The sequence below is a fragment of the Zalophus californianus genome, chromosome 9, assembly GCF_009762305.2.
Source record: "Zalophus californianus isolate mZalCal1 chromosome 9, mZalCal1.pri.v2, whole genome shotgun sequence".
Taxonomy (NCBI): domain Eukaryota; kingdom Metazoa; phylum Chordata; class Mammalia; order Carnivora; family Otariidae; genus Zalophus; species Zalophus californianus.
In genome coordinates this window covers 114,793,884-114,813,430 of record NC_045603.1, presented here as the reverse complement: position 1 = coordinate 114,813,430, position 19,547 = coordinate 114,793,884, and the positions used below count along the sequence as shown (strand labels likewise).

Below are 19,547 nucleotides of genomic sequence, written 5' to 3'. Positions count from 1 at the left end.
CTTGTTTCTTTTTTTTTTTTTAGATTTTACTTAAGTTCAAGTTAGTTAACATATATTGTATTATTAGTTTCAGGGCTGGACTTTAGTGACTCATCCCTCGCATGTAATACCCAATGCTCATCACAAGTGCCCTCCCTAATGCCCATCACCCAGTTACACCATCTTCCCACGCACCTCCCCTCCAGCAGCCCTCAGTTTGTTTCCTATAGTTAAGAGTCTCTTATGGTTTGCCACCCTCTCTGTTTTTATCTTATTTTTCCCTTCCTTCCCCTATACTTGACGTAAATGGAACTAGAGTGTTGCTTGTTTCTTTTGCTGTGGAGAAACGTTGTTCCATTGTTTTTGCTTTGATTGCTTGTACTTTGGATGTCATATCCAAAATCATTGCCAAGATCAACGTCAGGGAGTGTTTTCCCTGTTTTCTTGTAGGAGTTTTATGGCTCAAGGTTGTACATTTGAGTCTTTGATCCAGTTTGGGTTAATTTTTGTGAGTGATGCAAGTTAGGGGTCCAGTTTCATTCTTTTGTATGTGAATATGCAGTTTTCTCCGCGTCATTTATTGAAGAGATTATCTTTTCTTCTTTGAGTGTTCTTTATATGCATGGGTTTATTTTTGGGTTCTTGATTCTGTTTCATTGGTCTTTGTGTTTGTTTTTATGCAGGTTCCATATACTGTTTTGGTGACTACAGCTTTGTAACAGTTTGAAAACAGGAAGTGTGATGCTTCCACCTTTGTTGTTCTCTCTCAGGGCTGCTTTGGCTGTTTGGGGTCCTTTTTGTTCCATACAAATTTAAGGATTGTTTTTCCTATTTCTGTGCAAAATGTCACTGGAATTTTGACAGAGATTGCACTGAATCTGTAGATGGCTTTGAATAATGTGGATGTTCAATATTAATTTTTCCAATCCATAAACAACGAGGTATCTTCCTATTTGTGTCTCTGCTCTCTCTTTTATCAAAGTCTTGTAGTTTTTAGTGCACATATCTTTCACCTCCTTGATTGGATAATTTGAAAGTTTTAAAATTTGAAAATTTTAAATTCTCAGATTTTTTTTGATCCATTTTCCTGTCAGTGATTTCTATTGCTTTTTTGCATTTCATTCACTATATTATTCAGCTCCAGAATTTTTGTTTAATTCTTTTTTACTATTTCCAGCACTTTTCTAAAGAAAAGATTTTACGTATTTATTTCAGGGAGAGAGAGAAAAGAGCAGGTCGGGGGAGGGACAGAGAGAGGGTGAGAGACTCTCAAGCCGACCCGGGGCTCGACCCCACGACCCTGAGATCATGACCTGAGCGGAAATCAAGAGTCAGACACTTAACTGACTGAGCCACCGAGATTCCCTTCCAACGCTTTATTAAACTTCTCATTTTATTCATACAGTGTTTTTCGCATTTTATTGAATTGGCTTTTTTTTTTTTTTTGGTGAAGATTTTATTTATTTATTTTAGAGAGAGCGTGTGTTTGAGTGGGGGAAATAGCAGAGGGAGAGGGACAAGAAGACTCTGCACTGAGTGCAAGCAGGATGCACAGCTGGATCTCATGACCCTGAGATCATGACCTGAGACAAAACCAAGAGTCAGACGCTCACCTGACTGAGCCACCCAGGCACCCCTGAATTGGCTTTTTGTGTTTTCTTGTAGCTCACTAAGTTTCCTTCAAACTGCTATTTTGAATTCTTTTTTGGATAAATTACAGATCTCCATGTGTTTGAGATCAAATACTGGAAGATTTGGTGTCCTATATCCTTGACTTTTTATATTCTTTGAAGTTTTGCATTGCTGTCTTTGCATTTGAAGTAGCCTTTGATGACTACCTTTCCAGTGTGTCCAAACCTGATGTTTTTTTGCTCGGGTGGTGTGCTGGAACTTTTCTGCAGGAAATCTGGTGTTCCAAAAAGTCTCTCTCATCCATGGGTGATTATCTAAGACCGTGTTTTCCAGGGGCTCCCAGATGTGGCTGAGAGGAAGGGGCTGGAACCGGTTTATGGGCTATTGCTGGGTCCACAGCTGGGAATGTAGTGAGTGTGCCCGTCACCTGATGCATGGGTAGGCACGACTTTTCCGAGGTCCCTTGCTGTATGGTCCTTGATTCCACAGCTCCTACAAAGAGATCCATAGCAGTTTTGTCCCCACAAATGACACTGTATTGTAGTTGTATATGTATCTGTCTTTGAAGCAAGGGATGTGTATTTCCTTGTATATGGTTGGATTTCATAACTGTTCTGTGAATTAATAAATGCCAATTGAGATGGCTAACAGAATTTTACAAAAAAATTGTTTTTATTCTTTACCCGTAAAATTATTAGAAAACATTGGTTTTTTAATGGATATTTTAACTGGATTTTTAAAAGTAGTGATCCTGGTTTGCATATGAAGGAAGTAAGGAAAGATGAAAATGAAAAATGGACATCAAAAGTATCTGTGATTACGCCAGGGCTTGAGAAGGCCGATTCCCTAACTTCGTGTCCACTACAAGTGAATGATAAGAGCACTTCAGGTGAAATGGATCAGGATGAAGGAAGGTAAAAGCTATAAATTCTTCATTTCCCTCTGAAGGAAGTTTAGCAGTGATTACTTTTTCTGGAAATAAAACGCTGTAGTGTAGGTACAGGCTCAGGCAGGAAATAGTCAAGTATATCAGACACACGGCTTGAAAGGTTAAGATTAAGGACAAGGGACTCTGACAAGGAGCAGTTTCAGTAGTCACCATGGAAGCTGGACTGTAATGGATAAGTCGAAACAACTCCTTAGAGAATTTTTATGGGGAAAGGTAATAGAGAAATGGGTGATAACTGAAAAAGAATGTGGAATTCAAGGGAATTGTCTTTCTTTTTTTATTTTAAGTTGGGAGCTTTTAGAGTACATTTGTATGCTGCTGGAAATGATCCAATAGAGATAGACATGGTTGTTTAATTTTGTTTGCATTTCCAAATATTAGAAAGCTTATTGATTGTATTACATTATCTTTTTTTTTTTTTTTAAGATTTTTTATTTTTTATTTGACAGAGAGAGAGAGTACAAGCCGGGTGAGCGGCAGGCGGAGGGAGAAGCAGGCTCCCTGCCCAGCAGGGAGCCCGATGTGGGACGGGATCCCAGGATCCCGGGATCATGACGTGAGCCGAAGGCAGACGCCTAACGACTGAGCAACCCAGGTGCCCCTATTTTAAGATTTTTGTATTTGCTTGACACAGAGAGAGAGAATGCACAAGCAGGGGGAGCGGCAGGCAGAGGGAGAGGGAGAAGCAGGCTCCCTGTCGAGCAGGGAGCCTGATGTGGGACTCGATCCCAGGACCCCGGGACCATGACCTGAGCCGAAGGCAGATGCTTAATGACTGAGCCACCCAGGCGCCCCTGTATTACATTATCTTTTAAAGATTACAGTAATTGTCCTTAGTACTCCTATTCATGTAGTTTTGTGGCAAGAGGTGGTTTTTTTGTTTGTTTGTTTTAAGATTTTATTTTTTGGACAGAGACATAGCGAGAGAGGAAACACAAGCAGGGAGAGTGGGAGAGGGAAAAGCAGACTCTCGCTGAACAGGGAGCCCGATGTGGGGCTTGATCCCAGGACCCTGGGACCATGCCCTGAGCCGAAGGCAGATGCTTAACGACTGAGCCACCCTGGTGCCCGTGGCAAGAAGTTGTTTATTCAGAATGGGTTCCACAGTGGAGTATTCTCATATAATTGAATGTGCAGATACTATCATTCATAGACTTAAAAACATATAGATAATAGTAAATATACAAACTCTTAGGCCATTCTGAGTGGTACTGATCATTCCTTGATGATTTTAGATATTCAGTGCCTTTGACAGTATCATGAATAGCTATGGTTTTGTTAGGGACTTTGAAGTATCTGGTTGCATTAAGTTAATATTTGTTTAGATTCTGGGGAAGGGGAAAGACTTTATTTATAGTTGAAAAATAAACTATTAATCTATCATAGATTATTACTTTTAGATTATAAAATTTCTAAATCATAAAAGCCATGGTCCCTGTACCAAGAGTGTCATTGACACATACTGTGTGCTCATAAGTATGTATTTGTGAATAAACAGTTGAATGAATAAATGAATGCCATTGATGAACTTCTTTAGAAGAAGCCGATCTTTAGTTTATTGAAAGTGGATTTTCAATATTGCCTAGGTATGAAGACTTTTTATTTTAAAAAATATGTGTAAGATTCAGAGTATAATTATAGCTAGAAATGGAATAATAGTAGATTCATTTGCTATCATATTAGAAAGACTTAACTATTACTTTCACCACATATTGTAAAACACATGTTTTTGAAGGCACATAATCCTGGATAAGTTACTTATTTCTGTGCCTCATTTTCTTCCTTTGTAAAATACCTAATATGAGTATCTATGTTTATAAGATTGGTGTGAGGCTTAAAATACTTTTAAGATGTGTACAGCGTTCATAATGAGGCATAGTAGTTGCACAGTAAATCCTCAAAACACTACTATCATGATTATTAGAAAAGGGTTTCTTTCATATAAGAACTCAACTTGCACTTTCCAGATAGTTTTTAGAGCCAATAAAAGCTTGTTTTTATTGAAAATAACAACAAAAAATGTGGTGTATTTCTTCGTATCAAATAATGCAAGTAACATTATGATTTTCCTTTGCTTTTTGTGGATTTTATCTAAATTTAATCCTTTGTTATTAGTATTAATAATATTGTTTAGCTATGATTTAGATATTCTTTGTATTTTAAGTATTTAATACTTGCCTGAAAGGAATTGTTTTTTTTTTCTTAGACCTGCAAAGAAAAGATCTCATGAAAAGAAAGAGGTAAAAAATATATATATAATTTTATTTCATTTATGAATTTTTTAATTTTCACTTTCTTATATTACTTTGATAAATAATACTTATTAGAAATGTTATTCTATGGTAAGAAATTACTTTAGGAAAGGTATAGTGAAAAAATAGAAAATCTTCCTTTGTTGTATAGACATTTATTGTGAAAAAGTTATTCAGAAATACTAATTATTGATAAAGGTCGTTTTGATAAAAATCAGTTCTTTTAAAAAGTACCTATGTTTTTGCTCCTATAAAAAGATGGGTATTGATCATCTCTCTACACTTGGTATATTTTATGAATATTTGGGGGACATTTTGAAATAATATATTTTATTTGTAGGTCAAAAAGCAAATGAATTTTATGGATGACCTTGACTTAACAATCTGGAACAACTTCAGAGGATTCCAGGTTGCCTTGCTCTAATTATATGAGTTGCGTGTCGCTACCTGCACAAGTTGGCAAGGATTGTAAAGGTAGGACCATTGTATCAATATAAAGCCTTTGTATGCATATCACCGTAGTAATAAGTGCACGTCTTGTATAGTGCTGTACCACACAACACTCATGCGGTACTCATCTCAGAAATACGTTTTATATGAAAACAGAGAACTGTTGAATACTCTCAGCCAAAGGGCTATAATTTCCACTCTATGTTTTGTCATGGGAATGGCACACCTGATGTGTTGTTAACTCCGCTTCTCTTCTGTGCCTTCACCCAAGGTCGGGTTACCATTATTTTTCTCCTAGAATACTGAAATAACCTCAGGACTGTTTTCCCTGTCATTCCACCTCCCAGAATCTTGGTCTCCACTGCAACCGTAGTTATCATAATTTTTAAAAATTCATGTTTCATCACATTACCCCCTTGCTTAAAGCTTAGCTATTACTTCTCATTGCTCTAAGGTGAAAGACCGCAGTATTCTAGCTTCATCTTGTATTGTTTCATATCCTTCTTTTTTTTTTTTAATTTTTTTAAAAGATTTTATTTATTTGACAGGGAGAGACACAGCGAGAGAGGAAACACAAGCAGGGGGAGTGGGAGAGGGAGAAGCAGGCTCCCCGCGGAGCAGGGAGCCGGATGCGGGCCTCGATCCCAGGACTCTGGGATCATGACCTGAGCCGAAGGCAGACGCTTAACAACTGAGCCACCCAGGCACCCCTGTTTCAGATCCTTCTTTCCATCTGTGTCTCAGCCACTGTTTTCGATGTTTTTTCCTATAATAGAGCTTTTTTTTCCCCCAACAGCTTTAGTTAGGTAAACTGCACATATAGGAAGTGTATACTTTGATAGTTTTGACATATGTATATGCCTATGAAAACATAACCGTAATTCAGGCAGTTGACATATCTATCACCCGTAAGTCTCATGTCTCTTTATATTCCCTTATCATGAAACTGCCAAATTGTTTTCTAAAGTAGTTGTACCATTTTCCATTCCCACCAGCAGTGTATGAGAGTTCTAATTTCTCCCTGTATATTCATGAACACTTAGTATTGTCAGTTTTTTAAATCTCAGCCATTCTGATGGGTATGTAATATATATATCATTATGGTTTTAATATACATTTCCCTAATAACTGGTAATGTTGAGCATATTTTCATGTGCTTATTTGCCATCTGTATATCTGCTTTGAACTATCCAAATCCTTTGTCATTTTAAAAATTAGGTTGTTTTCTTATTTGTTGAGTTTTGAGAATTCTTTGTATATTCTAGATATAGTTCCTTTATCACCTATATATTTTTTAAAGATTTTATTTATTAATTTGACAGAGAGAGAGACAGCTAGAGAGGGAACACAAGCAGGGGGAGTGGGAGAGGGAGAAGCAGACTCTCCACTGAGCAGGAAGCCCGATGCGGGGCTCGATCCCAGGACCCCGGGATAATGACCTGAGCTGAATGCAGACATTTAATGACCGAGCCACCCAGGCGCCCCCACCTCTATTTTCTCCCAATCTGTGACTTTTCATTCTTTCCACAGTGTCTTTTGAAGAGCAGTTTTTCTTTTTGATGAAATCCGGTTTATCCATTTGTTCTATGGATTTTTGCTTTCGGTGTTCCTATCTAAGAAATCTTTGCCTAGCACAAAGTCAGAGGTTTTCTCTCATGCTTTCTTTTAGAAGTTTCGTAGTTTAAAAACAAAGTTTTATAGTTTTAGGTCTTACATGTAGATCTGTGATCCATGTGATCCGTGTCATCATTTTGTATTCTTTTTTAATATTTTATTTATTTATTTGACAGAGAACATGAGCAGGGGGAATGGCAGCCTGAGGGAGAAAGAAAAGCAGGGTCCCCGCTGAGCAGAGAGCTGGACATGGGGCTCGATCCCAGGACCCTGGGAGCATGACCTGAGCCAAGGCAGACACTCAGCCAACTGAGACACCCAGGCGCCCCCATTCTCTATTCTTTTTTTTATTTATGATGCATAGTATGGATCCAGGTTCATTCTTTTTGCATATGAATATCCAGTTTTTCCAGCACCATTTGTTGAAAAGGCTATGTTTTCTCCACTTCCTGCCATTGTGCCTTTGTCAGGACCACTTGACCATATGTGTGTGGGCTTATTTATGGACTGTCCCATTGATCTCTTGGGCCTTCTTTATGTCAATATCATGCTGTTTTAATTACTACCAGTGTATGATGATTTTTGAATTCAGGTGGTTAGTGTTAGTCCTCCAGTTTTGTTCTTTTTCAGGGTTCTTTGGTATTCTATTCTAGATCCTTTGTGTTTCCAGAACATGAATTGTATTTATTTATTTATTTTTTCCACATGAATTTTAGAATCAGTTTGTCATTTTCTCAAAAAAAAAAAAAACAAAAAAACGACTCTGGTGGTCTTCTGGAGATCAGGTTTGGATTATGTTGAATCTACAGATTAATCTTAACAATATTGAACTTTTCAACCCCAAACAGGGTATATCTCTCCATTTATATAAGTCTTCTTTAATTTTCTTGGTAATCTTTTGTAGTTTTTAGTGTATAAGTCTTTCTATCTTTTATGTTATTACCTGTGGTTATTTTTTATTTTTCAATACAGTTTCAATTTTTTAATTAATAATTAAAATTAATTTTTAATTCTTAAATTTTAATTTTTGTCTATTGCTAATATGTAGAAATACAGATGATTTTTGTATAATGATTCTGTATCCTCCAAACTTGATGAGTTCATTTATTAGTTCTAGTAGCTTTTTAAAAAATTCTGTCAGATTTTCTACATAACCAAAGGTTATCACACTTTAACTACTGTTTTACTGATTTCTTAAGGTGGAGGCAAAGGTCATCAATTTGAGACTTTTCTTCTTTTTTCATATATACATTCAGTGCTGTAAATGTTCATATGAGTGCTACTATAGCAGGATTTCAGAAATTCTAATGTGTGTATTCAATTCAGAATACTTTCTAATTTCTTTTGTCATTACTTCTTTGACCCAGGGGTTATTTAAAGATCTTATTTATGTGTGTGAGAGAGAGAGAGCATGAGCTGGAGGGGAAGCAGCCTCCCCTCTGAGCAGGGAGCCACATGTGGGGCTTGATCCCAGGACCCTGAGATCATGACCTGAGCTGAAGGCAGATGCTTAATCAATTGAGCCACCCAGGTGCCCTGACCTAGGGGTTATTTAGATGTGTGTTAATTAGTTTGTGGTCACAGAGCACACTTTCATGACTTCTGTCCTTTTGACTTGCTCCTTTTATTACAATTTATTTTATGACCCAAAATATAGTCTCCTTTGGTAAGTGTTCCATGGATAGCTGAGAAGCATGGTGGTGTTCCAGTCTACTATATCCTTGCTGATTTTCTGCCTATTGAAATCTCAGACTATAATTGTGAATTTGCCTGTTTCTCTGTAATGCTATCGATTTTTGCTTTATGTATTTTGAACCTATTAATAGATGCATAAACATTTAGGTTTGTTATGCTTCTTTTAATTGACCCTTCTATCATTATAAAATGACCTTATTTATTGCTGCTAATGTGTTTTGCCATGAAATCTATTTTGTCTGGTATTAATATAGCCACTCAGGCTCAGCCTTCTTTTGTCAAGCTGTTAGTGTGGTCTGTCATATTTCTGGCCTTTTAAAAAATTTGTGTCTTTACACTTCAGGTGTATTTTTTTAATGGGTGGCATATAGTTGGGTCTACCTTTTTCATCCATTTTGACAGTCTGCCTTTTCCTTGAGGCTTTTGGACCATTTTCATTTAATGTGATTATTGATGTGGTAGATTTGAATCTGTCATCATATCGTTTGACTTCCATCTGTCCTTTCTGCTTTTTGCTCCTATTCTCTCCTTTTTCTGCTTTCTTTTAGATTAATCAAGTAATTTTTATGATTTAGTTTTATTTATGTGAGTATGCGTATGTGTGTATTTTGCTTACTCTAGCTATAACTCTTTAGTTGTGCTATTTTAGTGATTAGGGTTTAAAGTATATGACTTAAGCATCACAGTCCACCTTTGAGTAATGTTATACCACATCGTAGTAGTTTGAGAAAAGTATAATAGCTTACTTCCATTTCTTCTCTCCTAGCCAGATCCTTCTGGATCTGTGGGATGATAGTTTTCATTATTTAGAAAGGTTTTGGTCATTTTTTCTTTCCTTTTTTAAAGATTGTATTCATTTATTTGAGAGAAGGAGAGTGAGAGGGCACGAGCGGGGGAAGGGGCAGGGCAGAGGAAGAAGTAGACTCCCCAGTAAGCAGGGAGTCTGACACGGGGCTTGATCCCAGGACCCTGAGATCATGACTTGAGCTGAAGGCAGACACTTAACTGACTGAGCCACCCAGGCACCTCTAAAATATCTTTTATATTGAAGTCATTCAATATATATTTGTTTAATGTATGAGTGAGTGAATGGGAAAACACATAGTCCTTTATATGCAAAAAATACTCATATATTTTATTTCCTTTTTTTTAAAGATTTAATTTATTTGAGAGAGAGAGAGAGAGAGTATGAGCGGGGGGTGGGAGAGAAGAACAGAGGGGAAGGGAGGAAAGAATCTCAAGCAGACCCCGTGCTGAGTGTGGAGCCCGATGCGGGGCTCGATCCCAGGACTCTGAGATTACGACCGGTGCCGAAACCAAGAGTTGGATGCTTAACCAGCTGAGCCACCTAGGCGCCCTATATGTTTTATTTGTTCTTATTTTTTTCTCTGATGTAGATTCTGCTAGTTTACTAAAAATCCAGGATGTGATTCTTTCGTATAAAAGATTAGTAGAACAACTTAAAAGAAAAAATAAAAAAATGGAAAATAAGGTTAATGGACTACAAAAGGAGCTATCAGAAACAAAAGAATTGAAATCGCAGTTGGAGCATCAAAAAGTGAAATGGGAACAAGAACTTGGCCGTTTGAGGTATGACATCTTGGTTTTAAGGAAATATTTGAACTATTTACCTTTTTTTTTTTTTTTTTAATAGGCTCCACACCCAGTGTGGGGCTTGAACTCACAGCTACGAGGTCAAGAGTTGCATGCTCTACCAAGTGAGCCAGCCAGGTGCCCCTTGAACTACTTACTTTTGTAATACAGATGTGTAGGAGAAGTGTTATAATTGCTACCTTACCTTCTGGAATTTTTCTAGGGAAGACAACTTCTTTAGTAGTGTGAAGTATGAGATTCTTCAAAATAATTCAGCAAGTTCTTGACAGTGAATACTTCTACTGATAATGTATATTCCATATCATAATTTTAATGACCATATAGAAGTCCACCATATGGAATCCTCCTTATTTAACAAATTGAAGTTTGGTTATTTTCCATTTTTCTATACTTTAATTAATGCTGGAAGGAATATCTTTTATATAAATCTGTTTCTACAATTCTAGTTACTTACTTGGAATAAATTATTCAATATAGTATTGTTTGCTTAAAGTATAAAAATTTTTAAAGAAGGTCTTTGATCCTATTTTTAAACTGTTCTCAGGGAAGTTTATGTTAATTTCTGTGCCCATCAACAGAGTATGAAATGGCCATTTTTCTCAAGACAGGAAAACTTTTTAAAATTTATTCAGTTTTAAACATATGCAGCCATTAAAAAGTAAAATGGAAAATGATTACTGCTCAGTTTTTTCAATATCTCTCTTATAAAATTAATCCAAAAGTCTCTGCTATAAGCACATACGACTCTTTATTGTTTACGTAATGTGGATCCTGTGTTGTTCTAAAAGGAGTTTTCAAATGATTTATAAAATGGATAATAGGGGCACCTGGGTGGCTCTGTTCGTTAAGGGTCTGCCTTCGGCTCAGGTCATGATTCGAGGGTCCTGGGATCGAGCCCCATCTCCAGATCTCTGCTCGGCAGGGAGCCTACTTCTCCCTCTGCCTGCTGCTCCCTCTGCTTGTGCTCTCTCTCTCTGTCAAATAAATAAATAAAATCTTAAAAAAAATGAATAATAATCAACAAGGTAAATTGAGAGTATTGCAGAAGAAACATAAAATGTATAGGGCAACAGATATTCGACTCCCCAGCCTAGTCCTGGATCACAGTAATCTGCAGGTGTATGTTGTGTAAATGTCATCTGCAGATGCTGTCTTATACTGCAAATTATTTTTGGAGGTACCTGTGATGTTTTGTGAAATAGAAATGTACTTCTAGTGAATTCATAAACTTTTTTATAAAGAGCAACTTCTCTTTTTAATTAGTAACTCAATTATCTGTTCTAATGGAGGAGGAGTAATTATGACTATATGTGAAAAATGACAATTTTTAATTCTCACTTTCTTGAATAATTTCAAAATTCCTTTCTCTACAATATCTACCAGAGTTAGTACTAAAACTTATTACTAAGCTGCATAATGCTTTCTCATTGCTTCTTTTCAACTATATATATCTTTTGGAAGAGATTGAAGTGAGAAATTAAACATGAGCCCGAGAAAGGAAAAAATTGAGAACACAGAAATTTCATTTGGGTAATAAACTAGTGTATGTGGAACCAGATCATAAAATGAACTTTTTATCGCTTACAAAACATTTTAAAATAAGCACATTTATTTGCAGATTTACCTTAAAACGTGAAAAAGAAAAAAGAAGAAATGGTGATATATTATATGAAAAAATGAGGGAGCAATTCAGAGTAAAAGAAGAGCAGTATAATAAAGAAGTCGAACTGAAACAACAACTTGAACTTTCTCTTGGAACACTAGATGTGGAATTGAGGACTGTAGGAAATAATTTGGATCAGGTAAATCTTTGATAAAAATTGCCTATTTCGATCAATATTATTTATAATATCCCCTTGATTAAATGTATATTATTTAGGTATAAAATAGATAAACACTTTAATTTTATCCAAATAGGAACTATAATATTTTTAGCTAAAGTTATTAACTCACTGGGATTCTTGGCTTCTCCTATATGCTCTCTATATATTTCCTGAATGAAGGGATAGAAGGTAAATTGAGATAAATGTGAATGTTGGCTTTTTTTTTTAAGATTTTATTTATTTTTAGAGAGAGAGCATGAGCAAGGGAAGGAGTAAAGGGGGAGGGAGAGGGAGGGAAAAGAATAAGAAGCTCAAGCAGACTGTGCGCTGAATGAAGAGCCCGACTCGGGGTTGGATCTTACAACCCTGAGACCATGACCTGAGCCAAAAGCAAGGGTAGGATATTTAACCAACTGAGCCACCCAGGCACCCCAGTTTTGGATTTTTTATGTTAAAATACAGGGCAAATCGCCTTGAGACTATGATGGAACTAGTTAAATGTTTTGTAAAGAAATTTTATTTCACATTCTATATCTCCTTGTACTTTTACTTTATGACAAATTTAGCTGTCATTTAAATTAAAATTTGAATTATTCAGGATAAAAATCCTTGTATTTAAAAAGGCTACTACTTTTGAACATTTTTTTCAAGTTCTCTTAAGCTTTTGACTTTTTTTTAATGGTGTGATCCAAAATCCTAATGAAAACATGTCTCTAGGTTGTAGAAGAGCGAAATGACGCTAAGTTACAATTTTCTCGAGAACAGGATGCCAGAGTATTACAAGATGGAATTCTAAAGAATCACCTTTGCAAACAAACGGAGATGGAAGTGGCTAATAACAGAATGAATTCTGGGGTATTTTCTTTAGTTATTGTTAAGTACATGTGTATATGTATTTGTGTATATATACATTTTATTTTCTAAAATCATTTTTTCTCCATGTATGCATATATATATTTTAAAAACCAACACCGTAGATCGTGGAAAGCATAGAGGATTTTTAAAGCATATATGTCTGTGTGTGTGTGTGTGTGTGTGTGTGTGTGTGTGTGTGTGTGTGTGTGTATTTGGGGGGGCCTAGGGGGTGGTGACATTTTTGGTCCAGTGGATAAAGTAATAACCTTAATTTAAATGCGTTTGTCTGCAAGAGTCAAATAGTGACGTTCATAATGTCCTCACCCAAAGGAGAGGCTTTTATTATTTTCCATAAGAATTGATGAGCTTTCCGTATGCTCAAGACTATTGCTACTAACAACATATGTTTCAATTTTTGGCAGTTACTTCATCACCTCTGTATTGGAAGAGAAGTTAGCTTAACACTGCCAGTGATGAACAGGAGGAAGAATGTAGCCTGTTCAGAGACTTTATTTTGGATTTAGTCTCTACTTTTGAGAAAAGTAGCCATTTGCTCCAAGTAGTATCCAAAGCGCTTTTGAAACAATCCTATGCTAATGATAACGTATTGATGAGTGTTGTATTCCTACTAAAATAGCTCAGTGTATTTTCCCCTATTTTAAACATTTTAAACATCATGAAGAGGAAATAAAATTTATTGCAGCAGCAAATAATCTCATGATTTTTCTAAGAGCTGTATAAATTTTACCTTATTTACCATCAGTATTTTGAAACATAAGGCTTCTTTTGTATTTATGATTTACACTAGAGAAGAGCTGCGGTTTGGTGTAAGAGCACTAGTAGTGAAGTAAGAAGACCCGGGGAAAGTCCTGCAGCTCACTTAATGTTTTTAACCTCTCCATTCTAGAATTGTGATCACCAAAAAGTTCACTGATGTATGTAGAAGTGTTTATAGTATAGTGCTTAGATTTGTCAGTTATCAGTAGGTGTAATTCTTATAACTGACTATAGAAACGTTAGAAAAGTAGAATTTCTATGGAATATTGTCAGGAAAAAAGAATTTTAGGAAATTTAATCTGTCAAAATAAATGCAGAGCTAGGGATTTTATTGTGGGGGAGCTGTGTTAGATATCAGACTGTAAATTCAGTTTTTAGTGTAATCAGATTTATTAATCTTTTATTTCAGGCTTTCTGGGTTTGTTGTAAATCAGAGAAAGACCTTTCCAATTCTGAGATTCTTAAAAATTTTGTCTTGGTTTCTTTTTTCCTTTCATGCATTCACTGTCTTCAATTAAATTTTTGAACCTGTGGGAATTTATGCTGGTCTAAAGTTTGAGGTTTGGACCCAACTTTATTTTTTTCCAGTTGGGATATCCACCAACTGCAACCTATTCATTGTATAAACATAGGTTATTCTTTATTTCAGAGAAAATCATGATGATGTCATTTTATTGAATTCCAGCTAAAAGTCTCTTTTGTTTTACTTAGATTTCTAATAGTCATGAAAAAGAAGAAGATCTGTTGCCTAAAACCCACATGTGGCAGGATGAAATTGCCATGCTAAGACTGGATCGAGACATAATAAACAATAAGAACCAGGACATGGAAAAGAAATAATGTGAAGGCATTGAAATTATAAAAGAAAAGAATGTCAGTCTTCAAGAGATCATAAAACTGAAGGTGGAAACATTAACAAAAACAATATTAGAATATAGTGGACAGATTAATGCTCTGACCACTGAGAATACAATGCTAAAGTCAAACTGGAGAATGAAAAGCAAAACAAAGACAGACTGGACAGAAAAGTTGAATCTTACCGAGCTAGACTTGCTACTGCTATAGAGGATTATGATCAAAGTCAGGCATCAAAAAGAGACCTAGAACTTGCTTTCCAGAGAGCAGAAGATGAATGGTTTCGTCTGCAGGACAAACTGAAGTTTGATGTGTCTAACCTAAAAGAAAACAATGAGCTTCTTTCTCAAAACCTTTCTAAAGCTGAAAGTAAATTCAATACTCTAGAAATTGAGCTCCATCACACAAGAGATGCTCTCAGGGAAAAGACTTTGGTTTTAGAATGTGTACAAAGAGACCTAAGTCAAACACAGTGTCAGAAGAAGGAAATGGAACACATGTATCAAAATGAACAAGGTTCTTAGAGGAGAGATTATCTCAACTACAAAGTGAAAATGTGTTGCTTCAACAGCAACTAGATGATGCTCACAACAAAGCTGCCAGTAAAGAAAATGTCGTAATTAATATCCAAGACCAGTTTCAGGATATCATAAAAAAACTTCAAGCTGAAAGTGAAAAACAAGATCTTTCTCTGGAAGAAAGAAAAAAAGAGTTAATCAATGAATGTAATCTTTTAAAAGAAAGAATGTATCAGTATGAAAAGGAGAAAGTAGAAAGAGAAGTAAATATCCAGAAAGATAAATATTTTTTAAGCTTTCTAAGAGAAAATTCAAAGTAATATTTGATTATTATTATTTTTAGAGAGAAAGAGTGCACCTGCACATGAATGGGAGTGGGGCAGAGGGAGAGGGAGAGAGAATCCCAAGAGGGCTCCACGTCAGAGAACTCCACCTCATGACCCCGAGATCATGACCTGAATGATTATGGCTGAATTTTGAATCTAGTTGAATATAAAAAATATATAGACTATAATTCAGCATAACTTGTATCCAGCAAATAAAAATTAAGACTTGAAAGGTGCTTTAATTTGAATAAAATTGTGTCGTCTATGAAAGTTTAAGAGGTTAAGTTATAAATTGTTAATAGATAGGCTGATATTAATAATTTAGTCTTATACTGCTAAAATAATATCTTTAATCTTTGTCACCACATTTTAATACCATGATGAATAGATAAATGGAAATGTTCATACCTGAAATGAACATTTTGAAATTGAGATTCAATTAAGTGGATGAACTTGACAGTGTACTCCAGATTTCCCACATGAACTGAATTCAGTGTAGATGCTGTATGTCAGTACTTTTCCTTTGGTAGCTTTTTATACATCTTAGGTTGGAAAAATTTTATTTTTATTTATATAAATTTGAATTTTTAGTCTGAAATTATGTATCTTATGACCTTTTAACTCTTTGCAGACACTTTTCATTAAATCATAATTTGGAACAACTGTGGTGAGCTTTAGCAAAACTGATTTAATCTTCCCACTGCTATTTATAATTTTTTAAGGCAATTTTACAAATAATTTGCTTCTTTCAAAGCTCAATTACTATCATTTGGGCATAAGCTTGTCCAATACAAAGAGAATTGTATCTGAATATATTAATTTGGCATTGGATCTCCATTTTCAGATTAATGGGGGGCGGCAGGATTCTTGTGTAGCAGGAATAGAGGTCAGGGAGGGAGGTGAAAGCCAGGTTATCTAGGGCCTCGAAGCCCATTAGAATGACTTCACTTTTGTTCTGAGATAGTAATCTCTTGGAAGGATTTGAGCAGAGGATGGAATATGTGAGGAACTTTGACATTAATTTAAGCCTCTAATGAAAAAGACGGAAAACATTTCATAATGTCGAATTTACCACTGCTAGGCTCACCTATATACGCACTTCTTTTTGAGACTTCAGTAGGCTGGGAAGCTTTGCAGATTCATCAACAAGGAATGGATAGTGAGGCTGAATTAATTATCTAAGTAAACTAATACTGACTAGGCAGGAGGATCACACCTGTATGTGGTGATATTTTTCAAAGTACATATGTTTGAGTTATGTATTATTAACATAACTTAATAGTAAGATAATTTATAAAATCAGTAACAGAAACGTCTTATTAGATAGCTGTGAGACACCTTCAGCTAGAACTGGCTGATGCCCTAAAAAAACAGTCCTATGTCAGAGGCTTCACTGGAGGTTACATCACATTGCCGTATTAATTTAGAAGATGAGACACAGGATTTGAGGAAGAAATTAGGTGAAATCAGACGTCAGGTATGTTTTGAATGTAGCATGTGTCAACAGTTAATCTGTAGCAGGTTAATATAAAGTGTTTTAGGATGCTAATTTCCATGGACCACTTTCTTTTGTATTTTCATTATAATTTAGTGCAATTTTAGTATCTTCACAATGCACTTATTTCTTAAACTTTGACTTTCATTCTTCTATTTGTGTTATACATTTTTTTTCTTACAGTATTTACCCTTAGGAAAGTTGAGACTTGTGCATCATTCCTCCCAGAAATTGAGGGACTTTTTTTTCCTACTAAACAATTTTTTTAAAGATTTATGTATTATTTGAGAGAGAGCGAGAGCATGTGCGCATGCACACGCGTGAGTGCGGTGAGAGGCAGAGGCAGAGGCAGAGGGAGAGGGAGAGAATCTCGAGCAGACTCCCTGCCCAGCACAGGGCCCCACGCCAGCTCGATTCCATGATCCTGAGCTGAAATCATGAGTTGGATGCTTAACCAACTGAGCCACTCAGTTGCAATGTTTTTTAATGGTATCTCTGTTACCATGATGAGTGAGCCATATAAAATCAGAAGATAATGTTTAATGGAATGTTTCAGAAAATAGTCTTATTTCTCACGTTCACTTTTGTGAATGGATATAGAATCTGTACTGATTTTAGGATAACTTGTACAGAAAAGTCATTTTACAAACCAGTTGAACTTAGGCATTTCCTTCATTTTCTTTTCCTTTTAGATATATTGTAAATGCATAGAAATATTGAGATCATATGTAGTATATACACCCAAAAGATAGAATTAAGAAATTAAGAATTAAGAAAATTATCTAGGTCCTGTCATTGGATTTTTTTTATGATTTTATTTATTTGACAGAGACACAGGGAGAGAGGGAACACAATCGGGGGAGTGGGAGAGGGAGAAGCAGGCTTCCCGCCGAGAAAGGAGCCTGATGTGGGGCTTGATCCCAGGACCCTGCCCGCATGACCTGAGCCAAAGGCAACCTCTTATTGACCGATCCACCCTGGCGCCCCTAGTGGATTTTTTAAAAACTTTATTGAGATAGGGCGCCTGCGTGGCTCAGTTGGTTAAGCGACTGCCTTTGGCTCAGGTCATGATCCTGGAGTCCCGGGATGAGTCCCACATCGGGCTCCCTGCTCAGCAGGGAGTCTGCTTCTCCCTCTGACCCTTCCCCTCTCATGTGCTCTCTCTCTCATTCTCTCTCTCAAATAAATAAATAAAATCTTTAAAAAAATACTTTATTGAGATATAATGCACATACCATACAATTCGCCCATTTAACATGTATAGTTCAATGTTTCTGATTGTATTCATAGAGTTGTGCAACTATCACTGCCATCAAGTAGAACATTTTCATCACCCTGAAAAGAAACCCTTCGCCCTTGAGCCCCCAGCCTCAGGCAACCACCAGTCTACTTCCCGCCTCTATCGAGTTGCTTATTCTGAATATTTCATCTACAGGGAGTCACATGGTGTGTGGTCCTTTGTGACTAGCTTCTTTCACTTCCTCTTTTCAGGGTTCATCTGTGTTACAGCGTCTATCAGTGCTTCATTTTTTTTTTTTATTGTCAAACAGTACTCCATTGTGGGCCAAAACCCTTGTTCATTCATCATTTCATGCACCTTTGGGTTGTTTCCCACTTTATGGCCATTAATGCTGCTCTGAACGTTCATTTAATTATTGTCTGGGCATCTGTTTTGATTTCCCTGCTGTCAGATTTTATCCTCGGAGTGGATTGGTTTGATTTCACCCTCTCTCAGCCTTTTCCTCGTGGTGTCCTTTCTGTCCTTTTAATTTCCCTTCCTCTTGCCTAGTCCTACACTGTTCAGACCTGGCTCCTAGTCTCTCATTCTCCATGGAGCTCTCTCTGACTATTCTAATTCCCACGGCCTTTACTGTCTTCACACTCGTCTCATCTAGTCTGTGCAGAACGGTTTAGTCCTTTATTTTACGTTGGTTTTATTTTTTTCATGAGAGAGAATTTTGTCTTTCTACGTCCACGTTTATCTAAGGGGGAAGGTGTGGGATATGCATGGTACCTATCCTTGTATAAATTGAGAATATTTTAACTTAACAGTTTTTAGGATAAAATTAAGTACTTTATAGCATGCCAGTAATTTCTGATTGAAAACACTGACATAATAAAGCTTTTATTCTAAATGTATTTGAAGCAATTAAATGTAAAATTGAGAGCATTTAATCTGACAGAGGAGAAGTGTTCAATCAAATGCTTGTTTTTTCCCCCTCACTGTGGAAAAACAGTCTAAATTTGCCTTTCTTCATTTTGCAGCCAGTACTGAGATTACTTTACCAACTATAAAGCTCCGGGGACAGCTTTTCTTTTTTCTTTTTTCTTTTTTTTTTTTTTTACCTTTTTTAAAGTTTGTTTGTGAATTTATTTATTTATGTAATTACTACACCCATTGTGGGGCTTGAACTTATGACCCCAAGGTCAAGAGTCGCATGTTCTTCCCACTGAGCCAGCCAGGCGCCCCTGGGGACAGTTTTTTCTGATATGCCATACCACGTAGCCTTAATGTATTCATCAGAGTACTTGCTAAAGTTGTGTAACACAAACAGTTGCTAAGATAATGTAAACGTGAAACGATTTGGGAATGTTGATTTAGCAAGAGTCCATTATTTCCATGTCAGTGGCTTTACCTTGCCTCTGATGGTCCTGTAAATATTTATTACTCAGTCTAGGAGGTACTGTTTGCACTGTAGTCCATGAGATTGTC

At 36.3% G+C, this 19,547-nt stretch overlaps 2 protein-coding genes across 2 annotated transcripts in view; both read left to right on the top strand.

Moving 5' to 3' along the window:
- The window catches only part of LOC113936877 (ankyrin repeat domain-containing protein 26-like), a 101,932-nt gene that overhangs the window by 59,724 nt on the left and 22,661 nt on the right, over nucleotides 1-19,547 (top strand). The window contains 2 exon segments of the mRNA XM_035721905.1: nucleotides 14,627-15,008; nucleotides 15,011-15,276. Of these exon segments, the coding sequence (XP_035577798.1) occupies nucleotides 14,627-15,008; nucleotides 15,011-15,276 (648 nt within the window).
- LOC113921535 (ankyrin repeat domain-containing protein 26-like) lies at nucleotides 3,095-14,741 on the top strand. Its single transcript, XM_035721914.1, has 7 exons — nucleotides 3,095-3,155; nucleotides 4,767-4,800; nucleotides 5,153-5,286; nucleotides 9,969-10,161; nucleotides 11,804-11,987; nucleotides 12,726-12,863; nucleotides 14,352-14,741. Exons 3-7 carry the CDS (start codon nucleotides 5,241-5,243, stop codon nucleotides 14,478-14,480), a joined length of 690 nt encoding a protein of 229 aa, XP_035577807.1. The 5' UTR covers nucleotides 3,095-3,155; nucleotides 4,767-4,800; nucleotides 5,153-5,240; the 3' UTR covers nucleotides 14,481-14,741.

Excerpts from the sequence above, each read along its gene's own strand:
- LOC113921535 (XM_035721914.1), top strand. The coding sequence starts at position 5,241 with ATGAGTTGCGTGTCGCTACCTGCACAAGTTGGCAAGGATTGTAAAG. Across the intron at positions 11,988-12,725 it reads TAGGAAATAATTTGGATCAG|GTTGTAGAAGAGCGAAATGA; the intron begins GTAAATCTTTGA and ends ACATGTCTCTAG. Across the intron at positions 12,864-14,351 it reads ATAACAGAATGAATTCTGGG|ATTTCTAATAGTCATGAAAA; the intron begins GTATTTTCTTTA and ends TGTTTTACTTAG.